General features: G+C 34.6%; 2 protein-coding genes and 1 long non-coding RNA gene across 3 annotated transcripts; all 3 read right to left on the bottom strand.

Moving 5' to 3' along the window:
• Positions 1-55: 55 nt before the first annotated feature.
• Positions 56-4,924, bottom strand: LOC143553268 (uncharacterized). The gene is made up of 4 exons (XM_077043293.1): positions 4,750-4,924; positions 2,285-2,734; positions 1,235-1,529; positions 56-230 (listed from the first exon to the last, which is right to left on the bottom strand). The coding sequence occupies exons 2-4, from the start codon at positions 2,726-2,728 to the stop codon at positions 94-96; spliced, it is 876 nt and encodes a 291-aa protein (XP_076899408.1). The 5' UTR covers positions 2,729-2,734; positions 4,750-4,924; the 3' UTR covers positions 56-93.
• Positions 4,925-7,662: 2,738 nt separating this feature from the next.
• LOC143553267 (uncharacterized) lies at positions 7,663-8,123 on the bottom strand. Its single transcript, XR_013138804.1, has 2 exons — positions 7,984-8,123; positions 7,663-7,901 (listed from the first exon to the last, which is right to left on the bottom strand). It is a non-coding gene; the product is annotated as an uncharacterized LOC143553267 (long non-coding RNA).
• Positions 8,124-9,107: 984 nt separating this feature from the next.
• On the bottom strand, positions 9,108-12,181 carry LOC143553266 (chromatin remodeling protein EBS-like). The gene is made up of 5 exons (XM_077043292.1): positions 12,013-12,181; positions 10,263-10,605; positions 10,104-10,172; positions 9,426-9,561; positions 9,108-9,315 (listed from the first exon to the last, which is right to left on the bottom strand). Exons 1-5 carry the CDS (start codon positions 12,083-12,085, stop codon positions 9,289-9,291), a joined length of 648 nt encoding a protein of 215 aa, XP_076899407.1. The 5' UTR covers positions 12,086-12,181; the 3' UTR covers positions 9,108-9,288.
• Positions 12,182-17,558: the final 5,377 nt, after the last annotated feature.

Raw genomic sequence — 17,558 nt, 5'->3', positions numbered from 1 at the left:
ACAGGAGGCCAAGCAGACAATATATCAAAATTTCAATTATTCCGCGACCGTGGCGATAACTTAGCATTTTAGATAGAACCGTAGAAACACTGTTTAAGAGAAATTGATTGTTTTCTTAAGCAACCAAAGAGTGAGTGACATTTCAACCGCGAAGATCATGCGCAGTGACATTCTGTCCAACATGAATCCAAACACAGCGATCCCAGATCTGCTGTTCTCAAAATAAGTCGCTGCACGAAACCAAAAAAAACACATAACAGTCAGGTGGGATAACAGGTCAGGTCGGATTGGGTTGTTTCGACGTGAAAATGTTTTTTTATCAACTACTAAAATTTACTGAACGTTATTAGAACTAGATGGCTGAAAAAAAGAGCCCAACTTTTGTTTTTCTTATATAGCCATTTAGGAGGTTTTATGCACTTCCATCTTGAGTAGCTTCAAGTTTCATAATTCAGTTGGGCTTGAGCTTGGCACTGTGTAGACTTCTTGACTTCACTGTTTAAACAAGTCGAGCCTCAAGTGGATTGGGTCGTAAATGATTCGAGCTACTCAAGATAGGCTCGCTAAAAGCTCGAATAAAGCCAAGCAAAAACGAGCTCGAGCCTAAAAATAAGCTTGTTAACCCGAGCTTGAGCCGGCTTGCGAGCCTAAATGAGGCTATTATATATATTTAACATATATTTGTTTAATATATTTAACACATATGTATAAAATTATGATAAAAGACTATATAATATATATTATGTTATTTATAAAAATTTAAAAACTATAGTATATATATACAAAAATAATTATAATGTATAAATAAATTATTACATAAACGAGCCAAGACCGAGCTCGAGCTTGAAAAACTAACATGAGCCATGTTCGAGCTTTAGAAAGAGAGCTCGAACCAAGCCGAGATCGAGCTCGCTTGGCTCGTTTACACCCCTACTCGTGAGCTATTAGAGATCAGCTCACTAAAAGCTCGAATAAGGTCGGGTTTAAACGAGCTTGAGCCTAAAAATAAGCTAGTTTAGTAAACGATCCCGAGCCACAGCTTCATATACCGAGCTCATGTAGGCCCGCTTGCCTATTATTTATATGAATATAATATTTTAAATTTAATATAAATATATATATTACATAATAAAAATAATAATATATAACTATAATATATAAAATTATAAATATAAACAACTATGAATGTATATAAAAATTTGTTAAATAATAATAAACGAGCCGAGTTTCTCACCTAAAGCTTGTCTCTTCTGGTATGATATTGTGTCCTTAAAAACCGGAACCAGTTTCGTATTGTCCAACTCATCTTCCTCTCCTTCATCCATGTCTGAATCCATATGTGCATTGAAATGGTTATTAGCGCTAGCCACGGGGGTCTCCTCGGCGGGACCCACATTCTCAAACGAGTCAATGGTGGCACACGTGTGCCATTTGGCTCCCAAACTCGTCACAGATTGAGCTTTGTGTGTAATCTTTGCAGCGCTGCGTAAGCATATACATAAACCACTCACAAGGGTCAATGAGCAAAGCTGCAACATAATCAAAAGTCAAAACCCAAACTTATTATGATGATGATGTTAATTGAAGTTAAAAATTAAAACAGTGTACAAGGATTATGCCTTTTGGATGGAACCAAGTTGACTTTCAACCTGTTTGATCAGCCCGGCCGGGCCATTCAATTTGTTTACATTATGATCAAAACTTTTGAATGTTGCCCATTTGGTTCCGATATAGGTAGAGTAATAAACACATCAATAATAACTTTAAATTTATAGTTGACAAATTATGAAACGACCTGTTAATACAACATGACTCAACACAAAGTTAAACGGGCTAGGGTTTGAGTGAAACGTATTCGGTCATAAACGGGCCGGCACAAATAAAAATGTGTCTAAATGGGTTAAACCCGTTGTTAAAAAAAAAGGGTTAAACCCACTTAACCTGTATATGACACGAATAACACGTTTAAATAATCGTGTTAAATGGATTAACAGGTCAACATGACACGTTTAAGACCCATTATTCAAAATGATACCAACTAATGTAATTTATGCTGTTCAAAAGAAAAATAGTTAAGGTAGTTCATTATACATTTTTTGCATTATAACTTTTTGTAACTTTTATTTTATCATATTACTTACGTCCTATATTTATTAACCGTGTTAGCTGAGTCATGTCAATAATCATGTTAAATGTGTCGTATCATGTAACACGCTTATTAAACGTGTTTATGTTTTGCCAGCTCTAACTAACCACAAATATTCAGATAAATAAATAAACATACCGCAAGTTCTCCGGCAGTGGAAACATTAACAAGCGACCCGGACTTAGTTGTAACAAGCAGGGAAGCAAACTGACTGGCGGTAACAAGAACCAAAGTCGACAAAATAAACACACGAAACCTGCGGCTAATAACACGAAGAGTTCTTCTAATGGCAAGGTGTTCTTTCAAGATAGACCCCACATCGGCTTGTCTCTCGAACACTTTAGCAAAATCCTGAAACCTAAGTATTTGTAACCCGCATGTTAACTTGAACAGCACACACACAAGAAAGAAGAGTGATGTTCTGTATAACCAAGAGGACAAAAGCAGAGCACAAGCTAATGTGTGGCTTATGTAAATATTGGAAATGTAAGGTATTTGATTTCCAACAGAACTGAACCACCAGATCTTGTAAACACAGTCAGCAAGAAAACATGGAATAATGAATGAACACAGTAGCTTCATTGATCTCTGCATATATAAACAGTCATGTAGTCAATAACTTATTTTACCCGAACTAAATAGTTTGATCAAATTGCTAAGAGATATGATCCATTTATAAACAGTCATGTAGTCAATTGAAAGTTAATCCTAATTGGTAAGAGTCAAGAGATATGATCAATTTATTAGTATGCTAATTTGGTTTAATCAAATTTATTAATCAATTTGCAAGTTTATCTAGTCTAGAAGTTAGGAGTTTTGAGTCCTAATATGTTTAGAAATATATTAATATAAATAGATTAGAACTATGTACTTTGTGTTGAATAAACAGAAAGTGTCGATCTTAGTTGAGATCAAATTCCATGCTCGTGTTTTTTAGCCTGATTTCCAACTTATATCATATAGATGGCAACATTTAGGTGACCCAAATCAATCATTTTTTAAATTATTGTTATGAAACGTTAAGCTGTTTTTTTTTCGAACAGTGACTTTCACAGTTAAGCTATTTCACTGTGCGAACGCGTCACGCCCCGCTACCCCACTCAAGCCAACTATGTTGACATGATCGGGATCCACGTTGGCATCCGAGTTTGGCTTGGCGTTCCCGGTAAAACCCAGTTGGCTCACCCCGCCCGAAGGCACGACAGGTTTTAATGCTCTGGTAAAATCCGGTCGGAATCAGGATTCGAACCCAAGACATCCGGTTCATCCATCATATTCCTGGTCATTGGGGCAAGCACCGCTGGTTGAAACGTTAAGCTGTTTAAAAAAGAGAAATTCTAAAAAAAAATGTTTAAAAAAATAAAGAAATAACATATTTAAAAAAAAATTATAAAGAACAACTTTAACAAAAAAGTTAATAGAATCCTCCTTATTTCTTTAATTAAATAAATCTGACTGGTCTGTTTTAAACTTTGATTTGAAAAAGAAATATTCCAACATTTTATATTTGATAGCATCCTCATCGTGTACTAATTTGGTTCGTTTGAGGTAACGCAAGTGGCTCATTAAATAAAAGGAGAAACAGATGGCTTAATCCCACCGGTCAACGTTCACCTCACCCAACCTACCTTCCAAGTTCCAACACGTTACGACCCTTTTAACACGAACGCACCCTGTTTACAACTGGTTTAACCTATTTATTATATAAATAACATGTTTACAGCTTCATTACAAATCACTTACAACTCACCAACCTATTTATATTTTTATTTAACTCGTTTAAACAAATAGGTTACACAAGTCATGTTTAGGTTGAGTTAGGGTGACGCCTAATGGAGTAAATGAGCCAAACTGTTCGTGACATACTAGAAACTAGTTTGCTAAAACCTCGATTTGAGCCGAGCTTAATTGAGCCTAAGTTCGAGCTTTATTAAGGCTCGTTTAACAAACAAGCTCAAGTCAAACTTCACATATCGAGATAAAGTTAGCTAGCTCACAAGTCTAAATAATTTTATTTTAGTATTTTTCTTTTTGGATTATTCATATAGAATCGTAATCAGATTTTGAAATTTGTTTAATTATGTCACCCATAAAATCTTTTGTTTCAATCAGGTAACTAAAGTTTCTTTTTTATTCTAATTCTATATATTTTTCATGAATAACAAGTTATGTAGGGTTTTTTTAAAATAGTTTGACATTGAAATTTTTTTTTAAAAGTGACAAATTTAGTAAAAATAGAGAAAAAAAAATTGAATTGTGAAAAAAAAACTACAACTTGCAAAAAAAAAGATTTTTTTCTTTTGCAATTTTTCACAATTTAAAAATTATTTTTCTCATTTTAAAAACAGTTTTTATAATGTTAAACTATTTAAAAATTAAAAAAAAACTACATAACCTATTATTCAGGTAAAATATATATAATTAGACAAAAAAAAACTTTAATTACTTAATTAAAACAATTTTAAAACTTGATTAACACTCTATATTATATAGAGTAATCTCTTTTTTTTTATTATTAATATACTATTATTATATATTGATATTATGATAAAAGTAATAAAATGAGCCGCAATTAAATAAAATGATTTTAATAGGAAACTTACATGAAGCTGATCGGAATATCCATCCCGGACTTTAACGCTAACATCCGGCAACTTATCGAGAAACAGAAACCGCCGGAGACCGTACTTCCGAGCAAACGTTGACAAATTAAGAAACGAAAGAGTTGCACAAACCGATAACGACAGCTGCACGATCAAATCGAACGGCCGGCGATGGTCGTCATCACAATCATTGCATTGGTATACAATATGTGACAGTATCGGAACTCCGATTGTAAAGATGAAGAAGATTAGCCACGAAATAGCTGATTTCCAAGGGTTTGAATTGGGATTGGATTGGCCGATGAAGATCCATGAGAAGGTTGTGGATTCCAGAGTGTTGATGATCCAGTAGTTTGACTTTGACTTGTTGATTGTTGTAATCAGTGGTTCTCTCTGTTCCGCCATTGATGAGCTTTTGTGATTTGTGGAGTGAAGGTGAGAAATGGATACTACTAATTGCTAATTATAATTTTATCTATAACAGAAGTTACAAGAGTTACCCTCAAGTTTTGAAAATGATATTCAAACGTTGATATTATGTCGCCTAGAGGTGCACAAAATACCCGTAACCAGTTCCTACCGTACCTGACCCGCGCGTACGAACTGGTATCGGGTGTCTCCCCGGAGCCGTACGCGAAACTGAAAATTCCGAGTCAAAACCCGACCCTATCCTACCCGAAACCCGAAAAAAGGCCGAAAAACCTGGTCAAATACCCGACTATACCCGGAAGCGATTCCTATCCGATACAATTTTGACTTTTGTTGACCATACCCGAAACACCGGTTCCGGTTCTTGAAAATACCCGGTTTTTTCACCTCTATTGTCGGTGAATGATATTTTAGTGTAATTTTTTTTATTTTTCTTTTTATGTACCGGCTACCACTGAACAAAAATTTATAACTTGCGCTACTTTTTAACTTTTTTCTTCTAGATTCGTTACTGGTATCAGGGGCACACCCCCTCTCACGAAAGTTACGAAACCATTACAGGTGTAATAACATGAGAGCACTTTTTCCTCATATATATGATACGATTCAATGGAGTCAAAACGGAGGGCAGTATATTTTCAAATCCACTAAAGTTGAAACACAGTGATAACTATGCAAATGATTTGTTTCGTGCTATTTTTGAGTTTATTTTTCATCATATATTTTGTTGGTTTAAATTTTATTTATTCTATAGTGGAATCTAGGTGGGGATATTTTATGCCCCTAGGTCAACTTTATACGGGTCATCCATGTGAATTATGGTTTATATAATTCTTACGGCTTCACATAAAATAATGTGACTCATATTTATAAAATGATATTTTTTTATAAAAGTGATTTTTTTATTGGAAATTCTGAATTAAAGACTTTACAAAATTGATCGTTCTTCTAATAATGATGGGTCTTTATAAATGTGATTTTTAAGAGTCAAGGTGTCAAGCTATATATTGTTGTAAGAATATATATGGGGAAATTGATTCGAAGTGTTTTAAGACCACCTGCTATGGGGCGTGGTCAGGTAATGTGCCGGGCGCCCTTGGGCGCGGAACACCACCAAGGGACGCCCTTGGTGGTGGGGCGCGGACCCAAGGGTCGTCCAAACGATGGGCACGATGCATGGTGATTGTGGGTCCCCCTCTCACACACATATACATATGCATATATATATATATAGGGGCGCGGATGGGGCATTAAACCATAGTGGGGCGGGCTTCGATGCCCTCCGGTGCTTACGTGACGCTGACGTGTCACGGTGGAGGGGCTTCGAAAAGCAACATTTAAATCACACCCGGTTGTTTTAGGAACAAAGAAACAAGAAATTATCCGTAGGTTGTTGCAATGAAACAACATTTAGGTATGATCTTAGAAAGAGTATATTTTTAGAAGCCAATATTGTTTCCCTCACGCATATGCACCATGCAAACCTTGATCACCAATGAGTTGCTGGCAGCTTCAACCCAAATAAGTTGTATGAAACATTTGAAGAGCACATACTTTTATCTTCATATTACATCATTCATTCATTTGTCTACAATTAGACTTGAACTCTCAGTCTCATAAGGAGAGTCAGGAGACGTATTTTCTTACACTTTGATACAATAATACCATTAGGCGGCATGTCCTTTGTGATCACACGTAGTCGATATATAAGCCAAGTTCAAACACCATCATTGTAAATTTAATCATTTGTTGAACAGCTTAGTTGTCTTTCACTTGGTCTAGTATATGAGTTGTTCGACTTATACAATAAGTGCATTTGCCGGATTCGATAAACATAAACTTCATGCTGGTCAGTGTAGACAACATGTACCTAATTAGTGTAGACATTTAAGTGCAGATCTTAGAGGCCCTTCAACAAACCTTGGCAAAGTTTATGCCAGAAGTTACTGTCAAACTCACAAAACCACAAAGCATTTCAATCAAGTAAAATATGAGATTGAATAATAGAATACAAAATAACCAGTGTTTATGAGATTTGACAAACATCTCATAAATGACCAGGTAATTTGAAGCACTTGAGTTTTAGAATTTCGAAACGCAAATCTTGAGATTTGCGGTTGAAGAGAAACATCAAATACCGCAAATTATCAATGTAATAACTCTTCGAGTTGTCGTTTTCGATTGATTAACGAAAGCTTATAATTGGAAGCATAACTGAAACTGGAGAGACTAAATGCGTAACTCAAACATGACCGGCTAACTTATTTATCTATATGTTTCAAACGAGTGCTGAGGAGTAATAAATTTGTAAATGTGTTAATCGAGTGTAAAAGGTCGACATGTTTAATTAAAGCGAGTTAAACAGATTGCCAGGTCAGTATGGATAACAAAATGGTTCAACCGAAAACAAACCGTTTGATTGTTAACTCGAACACGACAGTACGAAACGCTCATCAAACAGGTTAGAGTGAAGAATAATCAAGCTAAGAATCATAACAGAATTATACTAAAACCCAAAATGTTTCTATGAGGCATTTCATCGAACACCATACATGCCCAATGAAAAACATATGAAAAAACAACAGTAATTGAAATTTGTGGTTGCTTATTCAATAATAATAATAATACTTACTGCATACATGAAATCCCTAATTAACTTTCTTCAATTTCTCTGGTTTTCCCTGTGGCTGTTTCGCCGTCGCTAATTTATAAATCGCAAAAACCTTCAATGGAAAAAAAACCTTCAAGAAATTAGTGATCTAATTGGATCCAATGAACGAAAAAAGTTTAAAATTGACGAGGTACCAATGCAAGGACGTGAATTGCGATCAAGACAAGCGTCACGAACGTCGATGCCTCAAGGATCCATGGCTGATCGGAGCTCTTGTGTTGAATTGCCATTTTAATTATTAACTATCAGATTCGGATTAGGGTCGTCTCAGGATTTATGATAACTTATTAATTGTAATTTAAATTATTATTTATACGTCACGTTTATTTAGTTTAGGTTAGTAAAACTGTAAAGGAGTATATATTCAAACTTAATTTTATTTCACAAAGACTTGATCTCGGAACATATTGGTGTTTGAACTGATTTGTTTAGTCAAATGTAGAGGTGCAAATCCTAGCTAGTTAACCGAATCAAAATCAATCCGAAACCAAAACTAATTGGTAAAAGAGAAACCGGATTATAACCGATATTAGCTGTTTGTTAGGGGTCAATCTAAGATTTGAACATATGAACAACAAAACTGGTTAATTTCAATAATGTTAACCAGTCGTTAACCAAATCTAGCTTGCTACAACGGTTAGTGTTTTTTCCACTCAAAAGCTGGTTAAGATCTGTAACCAGTTATTAGCAATAACCATTTTTTTATCATTTGAACCTATAGTAGTCTGGTTAACTTGTTATGTTCAAGTTGACTTGCCTTTGCCTCTTTAAACCTTATGTTTACAACTTGATTACTGCCAATCAATTCATTTACCACAAACACAGCAATTGTACTCATCAAATCCTATAAATAACAAAGCCATTGGTATTGGATTGAGAATTCATGATCTTACACAAATTTTTATTACGTCCAAGTCAGAGAAACAAATCCTACAAATAACAAAATAACAAAGCCACCGATATTGGATTGAGAATTCATGATCTAGTTGCACATTTTTATTACGTACAAGTTAGAGGTTTGATATTTTATACACGAATAAAATAAAAATACATATGATATTTTTAATTTGGTATATAAACTTTTGACACTAATCATCTTAATCAAATGTGTATATTTTTGGCATGTTATGAGTTTTTGACAAACGTTACCACTTTTACCACTAAGATTTCATTGAAAGGCTGTTTTAATAAGTAGGTTACATTGCCTCACCTTAGACCTAAATACTTTCGTATTCTTATCATCATGTCCTAAGATTCAAAACCACCATACTTTGAAGTTGAAACATAAGAATTCTCAAATTACGAGGCGATGAGTTAAAGACACACTTCAATAAAGTTAAAACTACAAGATTATTTTAGCTAGGGCGTGAGCAAGATAATCCGTACTGTACAACACCCATAACACATGGTACAACCATCTTCAAGCACCTTAAACATATTCACCTCTTTTGGCGTTTGTTTTCCACCTGAAAAACAACATCATCTTATCACCCCCCACATATTTGACAAAAAACCACGAAACTATACAATAAATTGGTCTCGGTTTGAACTATAATAATCGAAAATACTATCATACCTTGCCATTGGCTGGGGCAGATGCAGAACTCTTACTATGAGGTCTCTTACCATCTAACGATAAACACTCATGACACATAAAGCTGTCTAGCTGCTTTGCTTGTTCGATAGTCATGTTTAAACAAGCAGGATGATACCTGCAAATCAAAAGTCCAATCAAACTATTATGCTACGGTAAAATTCATCCCAGAATTGCTTGAAACTAGTATATCCATAAACACAAAAACAGTTGTTGAAAATAGTTGGTTTTAAAAAGCATGAGGCACACAGAGCCGATAATAATTAATTTATTATTTTTCAGGATCGAGCTCAGCTCGGGCTTGACTCATGTATTATTTATTAAACTATTTTTTAAACATTTATAATTACTTTTTATATAATTTTTAATTATAGCTTTTGTATATAACATAATATGCCTTATTTAATTATTTGCATCATTATTTTCTGTATATTGATAATTAATTTATTATATGAACGCATATTTGATATATTAAATAAAAACTACATAAATTGGCTCGTTTAGGCTTGAGAGCCAGCTCAAACTTAATAAATGAAGCTTGGGCTCAAGCTCATGTATTAAGCAAGCTGATTTTTAGGCTCAAGCTCCTCTAAGCTCACCAACGGCTTGGAGTTTTAAGTTGAAAACTAAACATTGATTTTTGAAATGCAATTTACATACCAGTCTTTGCAAGCTTCACATTGTACCATCAAGTCATCAGGGTTATACGGCATCTCACACTTGCAATACCTTCAAAATCAAATCAGAATTTATGAAACAATAATCAAAAGTCACACACCATAAAAGAACTTATATCAGTCAACAAAAGTCAAAGCATACACAGCAACACGGTCAGGAGTGAACCCTCCGGTTGCAGCCTTATACTCAAACCGACAAAAGTAGTCCTCGGGTCCCACGTCTTCAAGCTTGGTGTAATTCTTGAAAGTATGAACAATACATTTGTCTTCAATTGTATGAGCACTTTGAGTATCATAATGATCGGATAAAAATAGCTCTTTTATTCCATGAAATTGTCTTCTTCCTCCGATTGATTCTTCGGGACGGTAATACCATCTAACTCGGACCTTCACATTTCCCTTAACGTCAGCCTCAATACTCTCGACACGAGCCACGTATGGGGATTTTTCGTTCTCGGATGATCTCATCAACACAGAATCTCCAACTTCAAAACCATATGAAAACATAACGTTATTGTATAATAATGTAAATAAAGATGTATAGAAGAAAACACTAATGAACCGTGCTAACTGATAACTATGTGATGCACATCACATGTTTATGAACAATAATGAATGTTTCTCATAAATGAAAGTGAAATAGTGTGGATCCAAGATTATCATTCAAGTTTTGAGCATAACAAATTCTTTTAGAGATAATTCAAATAAATATTAAATAGGTAACAAACTTTAATTATGTTTTGGATAACTAGTTTTATTTTAACATATAAAAATTTAGCCAACTTTAAAAAATGTCAATTTATAGTGATAACAAGGACGATTACCCAAAATCAAAATTATGGAATGCTTTAGTGTTCTTGTTAAAGTTTTTGAACGTCTCTGGATTTTTAAGGGTGAAAATAAAGACAATTACTCAAATTAAGATAATATCAAAGTTGGTTATCATTTACCTCTTTAACATTTATGCATGTGCATACTAGATTCTATGTAGATGCATCTAGTTTTTGATGAATTGTATCAAAGAAATCACTTGCACTAGGGTATAATAGACCAAGTTATATGAATTCACACTAAAAATAGATTATCTAGAGCAGCCTAACACAACTAGTCATGAATGCAGGAGTCCCCAGTCCATTCATCTGAATGCACAACATTGCTAGGATGTGTGTGTCTGTATGCATTAATGATCCTATTCAACCCTTTTCCAAAATGAACTTTACACACATACTTTTAGAGAGGGGTAAAAAGAGAAAGAAGACAAGAACCCTAGAGCTCTAATATCATATACAAGAATGAAAACTCTCTTTACATAGGAAACTAATCAAATCATGTAACATTATTATCATAATGATATAACAACAAATCCTGACTGATATATTCTCTCTAACCCAAACAAATACAATGAGCCTTTAAACAGTTGAAAATGAACTTCACATACACAAACTATTAGATAAGGCAATAATAACCCTAAAACTCTAATATCAAATAGAGAGATTATAAAGGAAACTAATCAAATCATATCTTCTAATTATAGTAATAACATAACAGTAAACCCTAACTAAAGATATCTTCTGATAATGGTAATAACATAACAATAAACCCTAAATAATACATTCTCTCTGATACGACATATACCATTTCACCTTTTAAACAGTTCCAACCCTAACTTTACACACACAAACATATAACCAAGGACAGCAAGCAAACAATCCAGAATAGATGTAAATGCATGCAGTGATGCTCAGAGTATTTACGAAATCTGACATAAATTAGGGCTTTTGTATAATCTAAACCCTAGATCCTAAAACAGTCGATTTCGAAATCTAGAAACCAAATCTGAAGCAGAATAAACAAATTAGAGCAATAATAAAGGTTCATCGTGTGTGTAGTACCTCTGACGACTTTATTGGTGCCTCTGATGGTGTAGGAGTCCAAGTCTCGCTTGCCTGGTCTGGTTTTCGCCATTGCAATCAGAGATCTGTTAAATTGAAAGCAGATAGATAGATTATTATTGTTGGATGGATTTGAGGCGTTAGATCAACGATTTAGGGGCATTGTTGTGTAGGTGTAAGTTAGTGAGGTATGGTAGACTGATGAAAATGAAATTGGTTATTTATAGAATTATTATAGCCCTAGAGATAACTTTCAATGTGTCATGTTTCTTGTTGGGTTTTCCGTATACAAACAAATATATTTCTAGGAAACGTGCGACTATAGGTGGGAAACAAAACCTGAAAATGGAATCAAAACCGAACTGGTTTGAAACCAATTAGACTCTATGTTATGAGCATCCAACACATCCGTGGGTGAACTAGGCGAGCGACCTGGTTGGTGCACACCACGACGGGATGGCTTCAGCAGCTGACGCGAGCCGGCTAGTGGACACGATAGTCAAAAAGTGAAGATGGCTAGCGGACTATAACGGGCTCAGGTGAACGTGGCGCAAACAACCATATGTTTAGAATCGGTTTGCAATTCTCACCACCGAAACCGATCAAGAACATTGGTTTCAACCCAAGCCGAAACGATCATGAACTGGTTTTGACTTTTGTTGACCGAACCAAACCGGTTTTAGGTTTTAAACTAGTTTGTGCATCTCTACATATGACGCGTAACTTGTTCCTACAAAATGCATTGAAGATAATTAAAGTGGCTGAAGAGAAGAATGGGGTGTTACACAACCGTTTGTGTATCATATTTAAAGCACTATGTACAAGTGAATTATGTGGTTCTCAACATACCACTAGTTCTTAACTAAATGCCCTCCACGGCAATGTTTATACAACTTTTTACTATGGAATCACATGGAAAAAAGAAAAACATGAATTCGTTTTAGTTATATGATTCGAACTAAGATAGTTTATGTGTCATGTTGATGAATATTATGTTTATCATCTATTAAGTTTGGGGTTCAAATGAGACTTGTTACGCGGGTGAATAGTGAAAATATGATATTATGAAAGACCATGGTGATCAGGTGGAGAAGATCGCATATTGATTCTTAGTATTGTATAAAAACCAACGATATAAATTATTCATCTATTTACAGGCAAATAATAAAACATGCAAGCCATTCTAAATCCAAAGTTTATGAACCTATTATAGGTTGTTGGTGAAATACAGTTGATGATTTAAATGAATAATGACTCACGTAAGGCTATAATGTAGTTAGGGCATACGGAAGTTGATAATTATTAGACCATCCTCTATGGTGAGGGGCTTCAGTGTCACGTCAGCGCTACGTGGGCGCTAGGGGGCTTCAAAGCTCTACCCCAAAGATGTTCCTCTATGGTGCGCGGGCTTCGAAGCCACTTTAATTTTTTATTTTTTATTTTGTTTATAAAACATACACATTAACAAAACAATGTCATCATCTCCGGCGGTTCAACGCACCTCCGTCCAACGCCTCCCCACCTTCAAACCCACCACCACAACCACCAGCAGCCTCCAAGACTTCTTCTTCTCCAACCCCATCTTCTCCAAATTACTCTCCCGGACTTCAACTCCACCCAGTTCTCCTCCGACGCACTCTCCTCTGGCACCGGACTTCAACTCCACCCAGTTTTTCATCGGTCGCCGGAACTTTTCGTTGTACTCCGTCGGAGACGCGGTGGCCAGATAGAAACACGGCATCAGAACATGGTGGTTGGTGACTGATGAAGAAGGGGATGTAGCCGTTGAGGGGGGGGGGGGGCACCAAAGCCCTACCCCAAAGATGCTCCTCTATGGTGAGCGGGCTTCGAAGCCCTTTAATTTTTTATTTTTTATTTTTTTTATAAAACATACACATTAACAAAACAATGTCATCATCTCCGGCGGTTCAACGCGGTGGCCAGATAGAAACACGGCATCAGAACATGGTGGTTGGTGACTGATGAAGAAGGGGATGTAGTCGTTGAAGGGGGGGCACCAAAACAATCCCAAGCGCGCCGGCCGTTCCAACGTTGGGCAGCACCGCGCCCCGCTATGGTGTGTCACGCCCTCCGCGCCCCAAGGTAGCCCTCCACGACGCCCCATCGCGGAGGGTCTTAAAGAACTATGTTACAGTTTGGGGAGTTTTGGGTAATATAGTGAGACGAGGTTATATGCTCGAAATAATTATGTAAATTAAACTTTAAACAAAAGCTTTATGCCAGTTATATGAAGTTCAAGCTTAAAAAGAATTATGCTTTGGTAAACAATTTTTGATTGACGATTTATGTGTTAAAGACTTAAAGTTAGTGAATCTAGACCTTCATATTGAACTTGATACATGGGAATTATATGAAAAAACAGCTTGCCGCGTGTAACGATGTGCTAAAATGAGTTATCCCGTGATTTAACATTTAAGTGTGGATAATACCATTGTTGGGAAAACTTGATGAATGAAACAAGTAAACAGGTCAATAAAGGGTGACATGTGACTTAAAAACCAAACATAAGTAAAGTATGGATAAACAAGTTCAAACGATTTAAATGTGTGTTACATACTTACATATTGACTAAGGGTCAACTATGAGTTCAAAGGACCCATAATCCATACGTTATAATTTTATAAAGTTTTGAACTAAAATGTGTATCTTAATGAAGAATGTCAACTATCAGCAACTTCAATGAAGAATGTGAGTGTAATTACATAACTAATATATTATGTGTGCGTAGAGGTAGAGGTGCAAAAAAACCCGAACCCGGAACCGAACCCGATAAAAATACTCGGAATCAGTTTTTTTTACCTGGGTTTTTAATACTCGAACTCATACCCGACCCTACCCGTAGGGTATGGATAGGGTATGCATTTCAGTACCAAAACTAGTACTTGGAACCGGACCCGATTGTACCCGGTAATATCCGAAAACCCGAACCGGTTCCATACCCGAACCGGGTTTTACAAATACCCGAAACCGGATTTTCAAATACCCGATATTACCCAAAAAAATACCCGAAAAAATAATCCTAAAAGGTGTAACCCTTAAATAATCCAATATATATTTGAAAAAAAGCCAGAAAAAACCCAAAAATAGGGTTTTTTCAATACCCGGAAATAAGGTATTCAAATACACGGTTTTAGAATACCCGTTCTAACCCGACCCGAACCCGATACATAGTGTATGGTTTTTAGAGACAATACCTAGACCCTTGTTTTGCCAATACCAGATTTTCCAATACCCGGTCAAACCCGAACACGGGTATTTGAAAAACCCGATTTGTACACCTCTATGTGTGCGTTCCATGTAAATATTAAACTGAATTTGATTAAATCGCAATGGCGTTTGTGATCCTAATAGAGATACTGAATCACAATGGTGACTTGATCAATGAGTGAACACATGATATCAAATTACATGCTCAAAAGTGATTTAAAGTAGTCACAATCCAATTATTGAATGTTAAATGTGTTTGTTATATGGTGATTAAAGTTCTTGTTTAATGAATATGCTTAAACACTTAAACTAGTTTATGCATGTTGCTTATGGTCATCAAATTCGTTGCAAGTAAAGAATGACACGCCCACCAATGCACGTATGATGGTTTGGAAAATCGTATGTCAAAAGACAAAAGTTGATTGGCGGTATAGTTTCTAAAATAAGGAATGGATTTATTAGTCCACATACAGCTAAATAAGAACACTTAAGTCATTCTAATCTAAAACCCAAGTTTATGAACTTATCACAGGTTCTTGATGAAATATAACTGATGGTTTGGATGAATTATGACACACATAAGAGTATAATGTAGTTGGAACACACAAAACTCCATAAATGTTGAAAGAACTATGTTTAAAATGTGAGGGTTTTTGTAATATAGTGAGATCGTGCCATATGCTCAAACTAATGATGAAACTTGATATAACTGATTTAAGCAATCTCCTTAGTATTTGTCATTGAGCCATTTTGAGCCCCCCTTTTTAGCGGACTTATTTTAGCATGTCACGACTAAATGTGTGAACTGGAGTCTATAGGACGTCATCTACCTATCTACCTATACTAATAAACAAAAATAATGAAGATGATGTGTCATAACCACATTCAATCTAGGTTTTAATTTTCCTTATGTTTTATAATCTCTACTCTCCTTAATTCATGTTATCCATGGGTCATGAATTTAATTAGCATGACCCATTAGTTATAACCGATATAAAAATACATTTAATGTAATTTAAACTACATTTTTTACCAACTCATTACAACTAATTTTACTATTAAATATAGAAAGTTTCACCATGATTATTTATAAAACATATAAACTGTTAACAAACTATTGAATATCCATAATAGTTTAAAAACAAATATTTAATTATTAAATTAGTTAAATAATGATTTACGAACCATTATCATATAATTATTAGTGACCATGTTTAAATAGATATTTAATTTTGTGTGTACTTTAAATTTCGTTGAATTAATACAATATTTTTAATCTTACAATTTGTAAAACACTATTTGAGATTACATGTATCAATGTTGTCAAGGGATAATATGTGGACATCCGTTATCATAGACTTTATGACATTACTATTAAATCAATTTTATTAAGCATATCAATGTTGTCAAGGATGATAGGATATTTTTAGATGATTATGAAATCTTAAGTAAAACATTGAGATTTGAGTTTATTATGGTTGTAAATGATTGATTTGTGAATGTTGTTTTGAGCTTATAAATAACATGAAGATATTAAGTAATTGATGCATGTTTTGTGGGTTTAAATGTTTAATTAATAATCTATTTAGAAGGGGTAATTTGTGTTATGTTTGAATCAAATGTATCACCTTTTGTGTATAAACCATTAGAGATGGCGAGTTTGTTACCACAAAACAATTATAGAGATTAGAGTCTTTACATAACATGTTGCAATTGTGACTTTTCATGTTTAATTAGGTTTGTGACTTTATATAGGATATTATGGCATAAGGTATGCATATTATATTAGGTAAAGGGATTTTGGATGTTCGTATAGCATAAAAAGAAAGAACTTCCGATGTATTTTCTACCGAATGAGTCAATTAATTAGGTCAAATCTGGCCAACTTAAAAAAAATGAATTTGGTTGTAGTCAAAATGGGTTTACGTTGAAACTGGCAACCTTTTGGTATTGGTAAAAACGGTTCAAGTCAAAATATGTTTAGGCCAAGTGGTGAGCAACCTTTAATCGAAGTTATCAATAACATGTCAAATGTTTAATACAAATAAATATTTGTAATGTGTTTTTAACATAATCATGTTTTTTTGGTTTACCCTTAAAAGTCTTGAAGAAATTATTTGTTTTAGATAATTCATTGTATTAATTTACATATTAACAAATCTCATGTAATACATGGGTTCAAAAGCTAGTAAGATTAATACATGAACTAAATACTATATGGTCAAATACGGAAGAACTAAATACTATATGGTCAAATACGAAAAATGAAAATAAAGTAAAAAACAAAAACCTATATACTATACATGTTTTTCATATAT

Source organism: Bidens hawaiensis, unplaced genomic scaffold (assembly GCF_021521415.1).
Source record: "Bidens hawaiensis isolate Kalapana, Puna unplaced genomic scaffold, B.hawaiensis_p1.1 tig00017162_1, whole genome shotgun sequence".
Taxonomy (NCBI): domain Eukaryota; kingdom Viridiplantae; phylum Streptophyta; class Magnoliopsida; order Asterales; family Asteraceae; genus Bidens; species Bidens hawaiensis.
This window is presented reverse-complemented; position numbering and strand designations above follow the sequence as displayed.

Bases quoted from the DNA above. Each gene is read 5' to 3' on its own strand.
- LOC143553268 (XM_077043293.1), bottom strand. From the start codon at position 2,728: ATGAAGCTACTGTGTTCATTCATTATTCCATGTTTTCTTGCTGACTGT. The intron at 1,530-2,284 runs GTATGTTTATTT...ATTATGTTGCAG, and splicing joins CCACTGCCGGAGAACTTGCG to CTTTGCTCATTGACCCTTGT. The intron at 231-1,234 runs GTGAGAAACTCG...GGTTTCGTGCAG, and splicing joins CCAGAAGAGACAAGCTTTAG to CGACTTATTTTGAGAACAGC.
- LOC143553266 (XM_077043292.1), bottom strand. From the start codon at position 12,085: ATGGCGAAAACCAGACCAGGCAAGCGAGACTTGGACTCCTACACCATC. The intron at 10,606-12,012 runs GTACTACACACA...ATGGTTTTGAAG, and splicing joins CACCAATAAAGTCGTCAGAG to TTGGAGATTCTGTGTTGATG. The intron at 10,173-10,262 runs GTATGCTTTGAC...TTGATTTTGAAG, and splicing joins ACTCCTGACCGTGTTGCTGT to GTATTGCAAGTGTGAGATGC.